This window comes from Amblyomma mixtum, chromosome 2, assembly GCF_055824585.1.
Source record: "Amblyomma mixtum isolate Tamu chromosome 2, ASM5582458v1, whole genome shotgun sequence".
Classification (NCBI taxonomy): Eukaryota; Metazoa; Arthropoda; class Arachnida; order Ixodida; family Ixodidae; genus Amblyomma; species Amblyomma mixtum.
The window spans coordinates 190,422,057-190,436,496 of record NC_143013.1 but is presented as its reverse complement, the minus strand read 5'-3'; the positions used below and the strand labels follow the sequence as shown (position 1 = coordinate 190,436,496).

General features: G+C 50.8%; 1 protein-coding gene across 1 annotated transcript in view; it reads left to right on the top strand.

Annotated features, from left to right (window-relative positions):
• Window positions 1-246: 246 nt before the first annotated feature.
• Window positions 247-14,440, top strand: part of LOC149361883 (uncharacterized) — a 53,193-nt gene continuing 38,999 nt past the window's right edge. Inside the window, exon 1 of the mRNA XM_089569615.1 lies at window positions 247-472. Within this exon, the coding sequence (XP_089425741.1) occupies window positions 382-472 (91 nt within the window). The 5' untranslated portion in view covers window positions 247-381. The remainder of the gene's footprint in view (window positions 473-14,440) is intronic.

Below are 14,440 nucleotides of genomic sequence, written 5' to 3'. Positions count from 1 at the left end.
CAACCATCCACTGTTTCAATAATCTGGAGACAGCTGTTGACACTAAGCAGGCAGGATACATGTGAAGTACTGAAGCCCGCTCCTTTTCAATGTTTGCCGCGCGTACTGGGAAATAGCCGACCGCGCATACGTAGCTAATTTTTGTTTGATATTTAACAAGGCCGTGCGAGGCAAGTGCATGCTATTATTTCCTTCCTTCACCCCAGTTCATTTTTCCTGCCGACTTTCCCTGTCGTTAAAGCCTACTCGTGCCCTCCTGACTTTTGTTGCATGCAGCATAGCGCTCTTGCTGGCTAGGCAGTTTAGCTGGTTTAATGAAACGTTATTGAAAGGACTCGGATGGAAATTGAATGACACTAGTACTTACTTCACAGTTATTCCATGATGCGGTCCCTCATCATCATTGTTTGCATGGCGGCAACTGCTAACAGCCAAGAAATGACCCCAATAGACTTCTGCACCACGCAATTGAGTAAGCATGTTTCTTTCGTTGTTTTCTATCCTACATCCAGCACTTTCATGACGTGTGTCATAGGAGTATATGTTGGAAAATTCTTGCTGATAAGAAAAAATGAAAAATACTTGGAATGGGGTAATGGGGTGCATGTACTGCCCCCGTCGAAAGTTTACAGCCCGAGCGGTTTGCTTCTAAGCTTCTTAAGCGCGGCTCCCTAAGGTGTCTATCAGTCCAAAGCTTGAGAGGATTAAGGACGCGAAGCCATTCCTCTTTCGAGAGATTAACGTCGCTAAGGATGCATAACGGGGCACACTTCAGGCCTTGCAAGCAAACCCATTGGGCTGTATACTTTTGACGGGTTTTCGTATACTCCTGCGTAACATATATATAGCTAACTTGCAGACATGTACAACGACCTTATCTAACACAGTATTTCAAGAAGTGTCAGCGGAAGGTTTAAAATAAAAAAAATTCGCCATTTTCCCCTCACTAATACTGGCGGTATACGTCACTCAAGTGTGCTGTTGGTACGAAATGTGTGGAAAGGCTTGATGCTCTACATCTGTTTGCATTCCAACAAAATCAAAATATCATGCATCACGCATTCAAATCTTTTAAAGAATAAACCGGCGCCAGAATGCGCGGGTTCTGGCGCCCACATTTCAGCCGTCCACACACTGATAATGTACCCGATATTGGAGACAGATATGACAGCACTTTCCAGAACAGTACACATTTAAAATACCAATGAGCCCTTGTTTATTTTTAGGTGATGACCACATGTTTTCATTGCGTAAGTTTTTAAGTTTTTTAAGTCAGGTTGGCTTTTTAAAAGAAATCTCTTATTCCAGGCAACCTCAGCCCGGCCTTCACTTCACTTCCTATCCAACTGCCCTTATATCGTCAACTACATCTGTTTAGTTGACCATGTCTTGAAGCCTTCTGCCCTGCGGGGCAAACGGGTGGGCTCTTGTGGTTTCCCTGTGTTCAAGGGAGCAGGCGTGAGCAAAACGACAGCGGATTTCTCCGAAAGGAGAGGTGCCCCTGCGCTCGAATTCTGCGAAAGAGACTAACGACCTCCGCGTGGCTCACAGCAGAGAGGTCGCTAGTCCATGCGTCTTCGGATAGCATAAATCATGACAGTGCCCCTTTTTACACCTTTTTTAGAGTATTTCATGCAGCTGCGCCTACCTATATATAAAAAATTCTCCGTTGTCCTATTCCTGAAAAGCCGTGCCGTTTTTTTTTCAGCCTTGGAGGCTGGTGCATTGTAGCACGCCGCATTTTCCTGGAGGCTATATGTGCGCGCGACACCATTCATATGATTAATATTGTCACGTTCTAGTGACAGCAGTCCAGTGGTCAGGAAGACACCAGCCAGTCTTGGAAACGAAGCTCTTTATTTGGGCTTACTTGCGCCCGCAAAATAACTGAATCGCTCGGCGGCGGCGTAAGCAACAAACGTGCTCGTCGGTCGTCGAACTACGAAAGCCCGCTGCTCGCGGCATCGTTCAATTTAAAGCCGGCAAGGAAACTTCGAGATAACAGGTCGAGATCATCTAGAGTAATCTGGAAACAAGTAGATGCCGCTCTTCGTGGCTGTGATCAATCGAGATTAGTCCGGTCGCTTCTCGCGTCACAAACAAAAATGATAACAGCCCTTTCCTGCAGCCTTGAGCGTGAACGAACAAACACTACAATGATACGTGGCATTACCCCCCCCTTCCAAAGAAGCATCGCCTCGATGCTTTAAAATGAAAATAAACACGGAGAACGAAAACTTCGAGTCCTTTAGCGTTCATAATATGGCTTCCGGCGTACGACATGTACGACTTCGGGGCGTGGGTGGCGTCGCTGAGATGCTGTCATGCCGTCGGGGATGACTTCATAGTCGAGGTCACCGATGCGGCGGAGGACCCTGTACGGGCCACAGTAGCGTCGCAGCAACTTTTCGCTCAATCCACGGCGGCGAACTGGCGTCCATATCCAAACCCGATCACCTGGCTTGTAATGCGTGTCTCGTCGGCGCAGATTGTAGCGTCGGGCGTCGGTGTGCTGCTGGTCTTGAATGCGAAGCCGCGCAAGTCTTCGGGCTTCCTCGGCGCGATGAAGGTAGGCAGCGACGTCGAGGTTGTCTTCGTCGGAAACGTGCGGGAGCATTGCGTTGAGTGTTGTCGTGGGCTTCCTGCCGTATACCAGCTGGAATGGAGTAAACCTGGTTGTCTCCTGGGCGGCAGTATTATAGGCGAAGATCACGTAGGGCAGAATAGAGTCCCACGTCTTGTGTTCGGCGTCGATGTACATGGAGAGCATGTCTGCGACGGTCTTGTTCAGACGCTCTGTCAGTCCGTTGGTTTGCGGATGACAGGCAGTTGTCCTCCGATGGCTTGTCTGGCTGTACTTTAAAATGGCTTGCGTCAGCTCCGCTGTAAATGTCGTGCCTCTGTCTGTGATGAGCACTTCGGGGGCGCCCGCCGTGTCGCAGGAGAATTTGTTCGACAAAAAATTTTGCGACTTCCGTTGCGGTACCATTAGGCAACGCTTTTGCTTCGGCGTATCGGGTCATGTAGTCGGTGGCCACGATGATCCACTTGTTACCTGATGATGAAGTCGGAAAGGGGCCGAGGAGGTCCATTCCTATTTGCTGAAAGGGCTTAGTTGCAGGTGGTATGGGGTTCAGGAGTCCGGCTGGTCTAGTCGGAGGCGTTTTGCGTCGCTGACACTCACGGCACGTTTTCACGTAATGTGAAACGTCGGTAGCTAGCCGCGGCCAATAGTACTTCTCCTGGATGCGGTGCAACGTGCGAGCAATCCCGAGATGTCCTGCAGTCGGCTCATCATGACATGCCTGCATAATTTCTTGCCTAAGATTCTTGGGCACGACAAGAAGATGTACTGTCCTGTTGGGCGCGAAGTTCTTCTTCGGGAGGACATTATTGTGAAGGACGAAGGACGACAGTTGGCGCTTGAACCCCCGGGGAGGCGATGCGGTCTTGCCTTTCAAATAATCAACTAGGCTTTGCAACTCAGGATCCGAGCGCTGCTGCTGCGCGAAACTGCTGGCGCTTACCGGTCCCAGGAAAGCATCGTCGTCTTCCTCTTCCGGTGCTGCGTCTACGGGAGCTCGCGATAGGCAGTCTGCATCAGAATGTTTGCGGCCAGATTTGTAGACTACAGTTATGTCGAATTCTTGAAGACGCAGGCTCCAACGAGCAAGGCGGCCGGAGGGATCTTTCAAATTGGCCAGCCAGCAGAGAGCACGGTGATCGCTCACAACCTTGAATGGTCGTCCGTATCGGTAGGGGCGAAATTTCGACGTGGCCCAAATAATGGCGAGACATTCTTTCTCTGTCGTCGAATAGTTGGCTTCGGCTCTCGACAGCGAACGGCTAGCGTACGCGATAACGTTCTCCTCTCTGCCATTTTTCTGAACGAGGACCGCTCCTAAGCCCACACTGCTTGCATCGGTATGAACTTCGGTTTCGGCGTTTTCATCAAAGTGTCCGAGCACAGGAGGGGACTGTAAGCGGCGCTTCAGCTCGTTGAAAGCTTCCTCTTGCGGCCTTTCCCATTTAAAAGGCACGTCAGCCTTGGTAAGTTGGGTCAAAGGTTCAGCGATGCGCGAAAAGTTCTTGACGAATCGCCGGTAATAAGCGCACAATCCAAGGAATCTGCGTATAGCTTTCTTGTCATTAGGCTGTAGAAACTCTGCGATCGCAGCCGTCTTCTGGGGGTCTGGGCGAACTCCATCCTTGCTTACGACGTGGCCAAGGAACAGCAGCTCCTCGTAGGCGAAGTGGCACTTCTCTGGTTTAAGTGTCAGGCCTGAAGACTTGATCGTTTCCAGCACTATCCGAAGCCTTCTGAGGTGGTCTTCAAAGTTTGAGGAGAAAACAACAACGTCATCTAAGTAGACGAGGCAAATCTGCCACTTCAAGCCTGCGAGCACCGTATCCATTACTCGCTGGAACGTCGCTGGTGCAGAGCAGAGGCCGAATGGCATCACCTTGAACTCGGAGAGTCCGTCTGGCGTGATGAACGCAGTCTTCTCGCGATCTATTTCGTCGACTTCAATTTGCCAGTAGCCGCTCTTCAGGTCCATCGATAAGAAGTACTTAGCGTCGCACAGCCGATCCAGTGTGTCGTCGATGCGGGGGAGGGGGTAGACATCCTTCTTCGTAATGCTGTTCAGGCGGCGGTAATCGACGCAGAAGCGAAGGGTGCCGTCTTTCTTTTTCACTAGGACGACCGGTGCTGCCCAGGGGCTCCTCGATGGCTGTATGACGTCGTCACGAAGCATTTCCTCAACTTGCTTGCGGATAGCTTGGCGTTCTAGCGGCGATACGCGGTAGGGGCTCTGTCGCAGTGGTCGTGCGTGTTCCTCGGTGACAATGCGGTGCTTGGCAAGCCGGGTTCGTCGCACATTCGATGCTGATGAGAAGCAATCGGTTTACCTTTGAAGAAGACTGCGTATTTGGTCTTGTCTGCTACGGGGTAATGCCGGGTTGATCTCGAACGTGGGTTGATGGCCTTGGTCAGATAGTTCTGCGGGTTGGTCGGGTAGGGCAAATACGTCTCCGATGTCTGCCAGCTCGTCGAGGAAAGCGATCTTCGTACCTTTGGTTAGATGCCGGTATTCTTCGGTGAAGTTGGTTAGCAACACCTGGGCTTGGCCATTTCGGATTTCGGCGACTCCCCTCGCGACGCCCAATCCTCGATCCAGGAGTAACTGGGTGTTCCCCTCGATACCGCCTTCGGCATTTTCGATGTCTCCAGTACCTATGCCGACAAGAACACTTGATCGGGGCGGCACGCTCAATGCTTCGTCGAGGACGTTTAAGGCAACGTGATGAGTTGCGCTCGTCGCAGCAGGTATGGCTTTTTCCGTCGAAAGCTCGATCGACTTAGATCGAAGGTCGATGATCGCCCGATGTTCGTTCAGGAAGTCCATTCCCAAAATCACGTCTCTCGAGCATTGCTGTATGATCAGGAAGGTTCTCGCATAGGTTCTCCCATTTACAGTAACTCTCGCGGTGCAGCGTCCTGACGGCGTAATCAGCTTGCCACCTGCGGTGCGGATCAGCGAGCCATCCCAGGTTGTTGTTAGCTTCCTGAGTCGGACAGCGAGTGGGCCACTCATGACAGAGTAGTCAGCTCCCGTGTCCACCAAGGCAGTAACCGCGTGACCGTCGACCGTAACTTCAAGGTCACTTGTTCGCGTTCTGGTATTGTACGTTGTCTTCGGTGTCCGATCTCGGCTTCGTCGAGTAGTGAGGCTGCGGTGGGCGTACTGCGACGTTACTTCACTGGGCAGCGGTAAAAGCTTCAAGTCTGGCCGCGTCGTCGGTGTCGTCGTCGTCGGTGTCGTCTTCGTCGGTGTCGTCGGTGTTGTCGTCGTCGGTGTTGTCGTCGTAGTTGAGGCATGGTCTTCAGTACTCGTCGATGGAGGATCTTTGTCATTGCGCTTAGAAGCAACCTCACCTCCAGAGGCTGCTTTATTTAGTTTAACCTTCGGGGGCTGCGGGAGCGTCCACGCACGGCGTAACCTCGGCTAGGAGAAACAAAGCGCGGGGACGATGGCGACGGGGAACGTGATAGGCGGCTCGGCGATGAGTATTCTTCCCGACGCAAAAACTCCTCGATTTCGGCTGGTCGCTGGCCGTGTCGGGGTCGTGGAGCGTCGTAAGAGAACCCTCGGATGCCCAGTCTTCTGTATGGGCAGTGCCGGAGGACGTGACCGACTTCGCCACAGTGGAAGCATAGTGGGCAGCGCTGGTCGGGAGTTCTCCACTCGTCGCATTTCCTCGGCTGCGCGCGTCGCTCGTAGGACGGGCGGGTTGGGGCGAGTGGGCGGCGGTCCAACGTAGCTGGCTGAGGGCGATAGGGGCTTGGGTCCCGTCGTCGAGGTGCAGGACGGCGCACAGCTGCGGCGTAAGTCATGGCTGGGGGCTGGAGAGGCTGCGTGGGTGTCGGCATCACACCCAAGGCCTGTTGAACCTCGTCCCGGATGACGTCAGTGAGCGATGAAATTTGCGGCTGCGTTCCCGTTGGCAGCAATCGTCGGAGCTCCTATCGCACAACTTGACGTATAACATCCCGCAGGTCATTGCTGTTAGCGGTGTCCAGGCAGCTTGCTGAGAAAATGCGCTGCTGGCGGTCACACTGGCGGGCTCGGGCATCCAGAGTTTTTTCCATCGTGGATGCCTCTTCTACAAATTCCGCGACAGTTTTCGGTGGGTTGCGGACGAGGCCAGCAAAGAGTTTCTCTTTAACTCCTCGCATGAGCAACCTTCCTTTTTCTTCTTCCTTCATGTTTGCGTCGGCACGCCGGAAGAGACGCTTCATTTCCTCAGTGTACACAGCAACGGTCTCGTTTGGGTGTTGTATGCGAGACTGTAGCAGCTGCTGGGCTCTCTCCTTTCGCACAACGTTCGTGAAGGTCGTTAGAAGCTGCTCCTTGAAGGTTTCCCAGTTCGTGAGGTTAGCTTCCTCATTCTCAAATCAGACTTTTGCTGGTCTCTCCAAGGCGAAGAAGACGTACCTAAGCTTCGTAGCATCATCCCAGTTGTTGAAGGCAGCCACACGGTCGAACTGTTCCAGCCATTCTTCGGGGTCGGCGCCAGGCGAAGCGTTGAAGGTTGGTGGCAGCCGGGGCTGGTGAAGAATAATTGGAGCCGTCGGCTGGGGCAAGCTCATGGTGGACGTTCCTGCTGGCTTTCGTTTCCGGGTAGGGTCAGGCAGAATCCCGAACTCAGGTGCGTCTCCTAGCAGACGTCGGCTTGCGCGGTGGACTGGACTCAGGTCCTGCGGTGAATGACTCGAAGGGCTGGCGTCGCGACATGCTGGGGGTGTCCGGTACATGGAAGGCTACCCCACACCTCCACCAGATGTCACGTTGTAGTGACAGCAGTCCAGTGGTCAGGAAGACACCAGCCAGTCTTGGAAACGAAGCTCTTTATTTGGGCTGACTTGCGCCCGCAAAATAACTGAATCACTCGGCGGCGGCGTAAGCAACAAACGTGCTCGTCGGTCGTCGAACTACGAAAGCCCGCTGCTGCGGCATCGTTCAATTTAAAGCCGGCAAGGAAACTTCGAGATAACAGGTCGAGATCATCTAGAGTAATCTGGAAACAAGTAGATGCCGCTCTTCGTGGCTGTGATCAATCGACACTAGTCCGGTCGCTTCTCGCGTCACAAACAAAAATGATAACAGCCCTTTCCTGCAGCCTTGAGCGTGAACGAACAAACACTACAATGATACGTGGCAATATGTTTGCTGTCGGCTCGTCGTACTCGCATGCTTTCATTCTCATTACTTTCACATAGCGTTTTATTCGTTATACTGCCTTTAGTAAGCTGCTATAAGATAGATTCGTCGACCGACGATCTACTATTTGCAGGCCCTGGGCACAGCTGCAGCCACTCGACAGGTATGATACATATGAAGTAGTGCAGCCCGCTTGTTTCCATTTTTTTTTTGCCCACGCGCAGAAATACCGAAAGCTCGTAAGTAGCTAAATCTTCATTGCATGTTCAACTAGGACGCGCAAAGCACGTGCATACCATTGTTAGTTTCTTGACTCCAGTTCGTTTTCCAAGCGACTTTCACTGTCCTCAAAGCCTCTGCTCGCCCTCGTGCTTTTATTGCGTGCGGTATAGCGCGCTTGTTAGAAACGCAGGTTAGGAGCTGTAACGAAAGCTTATTGAAAAGTACCTGTTGGCAACTGTTTGACACTACTTTTTAGTTCACAGTCAAATGATACGGCACGTCATCATCATTGTTGGCATCGCGACAGTCGGTAACAACCAAGAAATGCTTCCAGTAGACCTCTGCAGCATACAACTCAGTGAGCTCGTTTCCTTGGCTGCTTGTTTTCCTTCATCCAATACTTTTTACGACCTGTGTGAAAGAAGTCCATCACTATTTGCCAGTTCTTGCTCATGTGAAAAAATAAACAAAACTTAGATTTCGACGCTGTGGTACAAGTAAGTTATCATATAAGTAATATGTGCACATGTACGACCAAAATTCTGCAGAAAATTGAAGTTGGCGCATGATTGCCTGAGCTGAACATGTGCCATAAAACCCAACACAACACACATGTACGACCTTATCAAGCGTTAACTTCAGCGAAAATGCCGGAAGAGCGCCTGAAAATAATCTTTCCCCATTTGTTTCAACGTAAATCTGGCTGTATAGATCAATCAAGTGTCCTGGCGGTTCGGAATGTGTAGAAGGGCTTGCTTCCGTACCCTGTTTATTAAACGAGAATCAATACATATACGAGGTCTGTTAGAAAAGTATCCGACCTTTGGCCGAGGAAAAAAAATGGCATAACTGGAGCGTTGGTAACCTAATTACCTTCAAAGCAGTCTCCTTCGGACACAAAACACTTCTCCTAGATGTGCTGCCACTGTTGGAAGTATTCCGAAAAGGCCTTTTTCGGAATGGAGTTTAGCTCAGCTGTCGTTGCAGCCATAATGTCCACTTTTGTCTGAAATCGCGCTCTTTTCAATGACCTCTTGATTTTGGGAAATAACCAGAAGTCGCAGGGGGCCATATCAAGAAAGCAAGAAGCCTGTTGAACAACAGAGACTTTTTTCTCCAAAAAAGTCTTCATGAAGTGCGAAGAATGTTCAGGAGCATTGTCGTGATGGATGCGCCAATTTCCTGTTGACCACAACTCCGGTCTCTTGCGCCGCACAGCACAGCAGCACGTAGGGGACGGAGGACATCCCTGTTGTACTCTTTGGTCATTGTTTGACCCTGGGGCGTGCGTACTCGTGGTTTGCCACACAGCGAGAGGCCAAGAAAGCAGTCAGCATCACTTTGACGTTGCTGAGCATTTGGCAGGCCTTCTTTGGTCTTGGGGACGTGGAATGCTTCTACTGTGACGACTGGGATTTGGTTTCCGGGGCGTACCCGTACACCCAAGACTCGTCACCGGTGATTATAGTGTTGATGAAGTCGGGGTCACCGTTTGTGGAATCCAGCGTGTCCTGTGAGACTTCAACACGAAGCTGCTTTTTCTCCACCGTGAGCAGCTTCGGCGCGAAGTTCGCCGCAACTCTCTTCATGGCCAAATCTTCGGTGATAATGGAATGTGCAGAAAAACTACTGATGTCCACCTGTTCCACAATTTCTCGGATAGTTACACGACGGTCCCGCATTACCAGAGCGTTCACTTCGGCAATGACCTGGCCATTTCGGCATAATGATGGCCGACCGGAGCGTCGCTCGCTCTCCACCGATGTGCGGCCATCTTTAAACTAGTTGTACTATTGCTTAATTCGTGTGCTGCTCTAAGCATCATCACCGAAAACCGTCTAAATATTCCGAATGGTTTCCACTTGGCTGTCGCCCCGTTTCTGGCGAAATTTGATGCATTAGCGCTGCTCCCGTCGCACCGCCATTTTGCTTGCACTGAAAAACCGACGAGAGCACTGCGCACTACCTCACTCAAACGCTGCCTCCCAGCGACTGACGCTATCGGCAGGCGGGAAAATATTCGTGCATGCGCACGACGGTTTAAGGTCTTCTGGTGCAAGCGCGCTTGTTTCATATTCATCAGGTGTTGGCAAAAAAAAATAAGGTCGGATACTTTTCTAACAGACCTCGTATAGGGAAGCAGCTCTCCTTGAAAGCTATGAACTCCAACCTTACGCATTGGCACCTGTGGTGATACTCCTCAGCCACCTTCTCGTTCCTAAGAGGGCTCAGGTTTTCTTAGTTGATTGGTTAGGAGCCTCGAGATCCTTGGCCAGGCAAGGATGGTCTCATTACTAACAAGTACAAACTGAAGTTGTAGGCCCTCTACAGCACTGGCGATTTTTCCCGTGTTTTTAAAATTCAGCAGAAAACAATTTTGGTAAACTTCAGCTTGTAGGCAACGAAACTGGTCTAATGGGCAGAATAGGTAGTCATGGCAACCTATACAGCCCATTAAATTAAGGCCAGTTTTGTTGCTTAAGAGAAGTGGGTTGAAAACGCCAAGCTCTGCTGGGTGCTGAGTCATGTCGGAATCAACGACAATGGCAGAGCAGACCTGTGCGATGCTCAAGCTCGTTGAAAGCAAATGAAAAAAGTATACATACCTTTTAAGATTGAATGGACCTAATACATCGCTAAGAAAAAAATGGCGGTCCGCTCAGGACAACGAAGTAAGCAACAAATTATACTTGGGGATGCCAGTTTTAGGTGAATGTAAGTGTTTAACACACCGTGAACGGGTCAAGCAAGTGATTTTCTACCGTATTCGTATAGAGCGCGCACACCATACACAACTTCATACTGACAGAAGAAGACAATCCGCTTAGGTAACAATGCGGAGATGGCCTAACAGTAAATCACTTTTTTTTTAGTGTAGGAAACTGAAAACACAGAGGAAAAAGCATTCTACTGTATTTTACAATATGATTTCCTCCAACATTGCTCTTAGCTGAAGATGCACTTCTTGACTTGTCACATATTTCGAAGTTTTTAAAGGGAGCTGATGTTTTAAACAAGTGCAGATTTAATAAATCATAACCAGTTTACTACAAGGTACTTTTTAACCACACCTCAGCCACGTTCGCATTCCTGAGATGAAGGCTGAGTTCTGTATTTGATTTGAAGACAGCCTCGAGATCCTTTCCCAGCAAAAATATAGTCGCTTAGGTTAACCCGACCCTCTTTACACTTTGTCCTAACAGCAGTTTCAAAGCTTCTTGTCTTTTGTCATCACTAGGTTGTACGAACCTTCTTTTTAGCCTCTTTATATGAGCGTTGTTTCACAATTTTTAAATGAGAATCTGCAAAAAAAACAATTGTCCTGTACATTGATCTTGGCGCAACATAGGCTGAGATGCTTATGCCCCACTTAACCCAACACAACACAAGACTGTTAAAAATTAACATTAACCCAACTAGCACGCAATAGGGAGCGCTCGTGAGTCCCACATTGGGCAAGTGTGGCTGGGGCAGCACTTGAGTTCCTTAGAGTTCCAACACTTGGAGTGGAGAATAACGGGGCGAGCAAAATTGCGCTTGCCCCTATTGATTCTACATGGATACCGAATTGGTGTTGCTAGCTCTCATGCCACGTTCCTGCATGTAGCGCACATCGGCCCTGGTAGGGTACTTGAGGGCATGTGGAACATAAATACATAATGCGGAACATAAACCTCCATTAGCCAGATTGGGACGGCACACAGAAAAGTACAGAGATCACACTTCGACCGTGCCGGGGTTAGAAAGGGGGTGTGCCCACAAGCTGCTCGAACTGTCCCTTGTAGGGGTCCTCTGGGCAGAGGCAACAAAATACGAGCGTTATGTGAGAAAAAACGCGGCGAGCACAAATGAGACAGGCGGTCCATGCATTGCCGCAGGCGGTCATAATTTACTCTCATAGATAACGTAATTAATTCTCAGCATCTTTATTCGATTACTTGAAGTTACGTGCTTTCGGCTCTCGTACTCAATTAAATGGTGCAAAATAATCAGACCATGCACAGGAATGAATGTACCCACTCACCATGATGCCTGCCCAAGCTGCAAGACGCGCTTATTGTGGGCACCCAAGATTGCTTATTTCCTTGTACTTACAAGGCAAACTTCGGCGGGTTTCTTAGTTCAGGCTGACATAGAAAAAACTATGATATTGTCACGAATATTACACGGCACACCGTTAGATACACAAGAACTGTTCCAGTCTGCCGAGCGGTCACCACCAAGCAGGCGAAGCATTTCTTCTTCCTCGTCACAAGCGAGATGGCTGAGCACTTCTTCTTCGTCCACTTCTAAGCTGTATCATTGCTCCCTCCTCTGCAGCATCGCCTCGATGCGGGCCGCTTTCATAGAGGGGAAAATGGGTTGGACACGGAAAGTTAAACAGAGCTATCACGACACAGAACCGGTGGCACTCAGCGTCAAGTACAATCAGCAGGACGGTCGTAGTACGGCGTCATACGAACGACGTGCACAACATCCGGATGCGGTGGTCTGCACGATGGGCGGCCTGGGGTTGTCGGTGAAACTTCGTACGTCACGTCGCTAATGCGGCGGAGACCTCGGTAAGGTCCGAAGTATCGGCGCAGTAATTTTTCGGACAACCCACGGCGACGAACTGGTGTCCAAACCCACACATGGTCGCCTGGTTCGTACGTAACAAATCGCCGTCCGAGATTGTAGCGGTCAGCGTAGGCGTGCTGTTGACGGTGTATTCGCTGCCTGGCCAGTTGATGTGCTTCTTCAGCCCGCTGAACGAAAGTGGCGACGTCAAGATCTGGCTCTAGGTCACACTGAGGGTCGACGGGCAACATGGCATCCAAAGAAGTAACAACTGGACGACCGAAGACAAGCTGGAAGGGCGTGAGCCGCGTTGTCTCCTGCAGGGCCGTATTGTAAGCGAACGTTACGTATGGAAGAATTTGGTCCCACGTTTTATGCTCCACATCCACATACATGGAGAGCATGTCGGCCAGGGTTCTGTTAAGGCGCTCCACCAAACCATTTGTCTGTGGGTGGTACGCTGTTGTACGCCTATGGCTGGTGTGGGTCAGATCTAGGACTGCCTGAGTCAAGCGGGCCGTGAAAGCAGCTCCACGGTCAGTAATGATAACCGCCGGAGCCCCATGATGCAGCACGATGTTGTGTACAAAAAACGTAGCTACTTCGACAGCAGTTCCGTTTGCAAGCGCCGTTGTCTCAGCGTACCGCGTCAAATAATCCGTCGCGACAGCTATCCAACGTTTTGCAGTGGATGACTTCGGGAAAGGGCCGAGTAGGTCTATTCCCACTTGTTGGAAAGGCGTCTTCGGAGGCGCTATGGGATGAAGAAATCCTGCGGGTTTTAAGGGAGGAGACTTACGGCGCTGGCAGTCGCGACAGGTTTTGACGTATGTCCGCACTGATGGAAGTAATCTGGGCCAGTAGTACCTCTGCCGAATCCTCGCTAAGGTACGACTGACCCCCAGGTGGCCGGCAGATGGTTCGTCGTGGCAAGCGCTCAAGATATCAGGTCGCAGCTGGGACGGGACTACGAGCAGAAATGTTGCGGTGTTGCTCTCAAAGTTGCGATTGTAGAGGACGCCGTTCTGCAGAGTGAAAGATTTGAGCCCACGAAGAAAAACAAGAGGAACGCGGGGACCATCGCGGCCTGCCAGGTACGCGATGAGCGGCGCTAACTCTGGGTCCTCCCTTTGAAGCTGCGCCATATCGGTTGCGCTAACAGCACCAAGGAAAGAGAAGTCTTCAGTGATTTCCGGGGAAGCCAGGTCCACTGGCGTGCGTGATAAACAATCCGCATCTTGGTGCTTCCGCCCCGACTTGTACACGACCGTTACGTTGTACTCCTGCAAACGGAGGCTCCACCTCGCCAACCGCCCAGATGGATCTTTTAGGCTGGCCAGCCAGCAGAACGAGTGGTGATCGCTGACAACGCGAAAGGGTCTTCGGTATAGGTATGGGCGGAACTTACTGATGGCCCACACTACCGCAAGACATTCTTTCTCAGTCGTTGAATAGTTGCATTCCGTGCGCGAAAGTAAACGGCTTGCGTAAGCGATGACTCGTTCGGCACCATCCTGCCAATGTACCAGGACCGCCCCAAGGCCTACGTTGCTAGCATCAGTGTGTATGTCGTTTGCTGCGGCGTCATCGAAATGGGTGAGTATCGGTGGACGTTGCAGGCGGTGGCGGAGCTCCACAAAAGCATCCTCTTGGTCGCTACCCCAAAAGAAGGGTGTGTCGTCTCTGGTCAGCGCTGTTAAGGGTTCAGCTATTTTGGAAAAATCTCGGACGAATCGTCGATAGTAAGAGCACCGTCCCAAAAAACGTCGAAGAGTCTTTTTGTCAGTGGGACGCGGGAAACTGAAGACAGCAGCGGTCTTGTCGGGATCTGGGAAAACACCGCGCGCGCTGACAACATGGCCGAGGAAACGAAGCTCCTCAAAACCGAAATAGCATTTCTCAGGCTTGATCGTAAGTTGCGCACATAGGAGCGC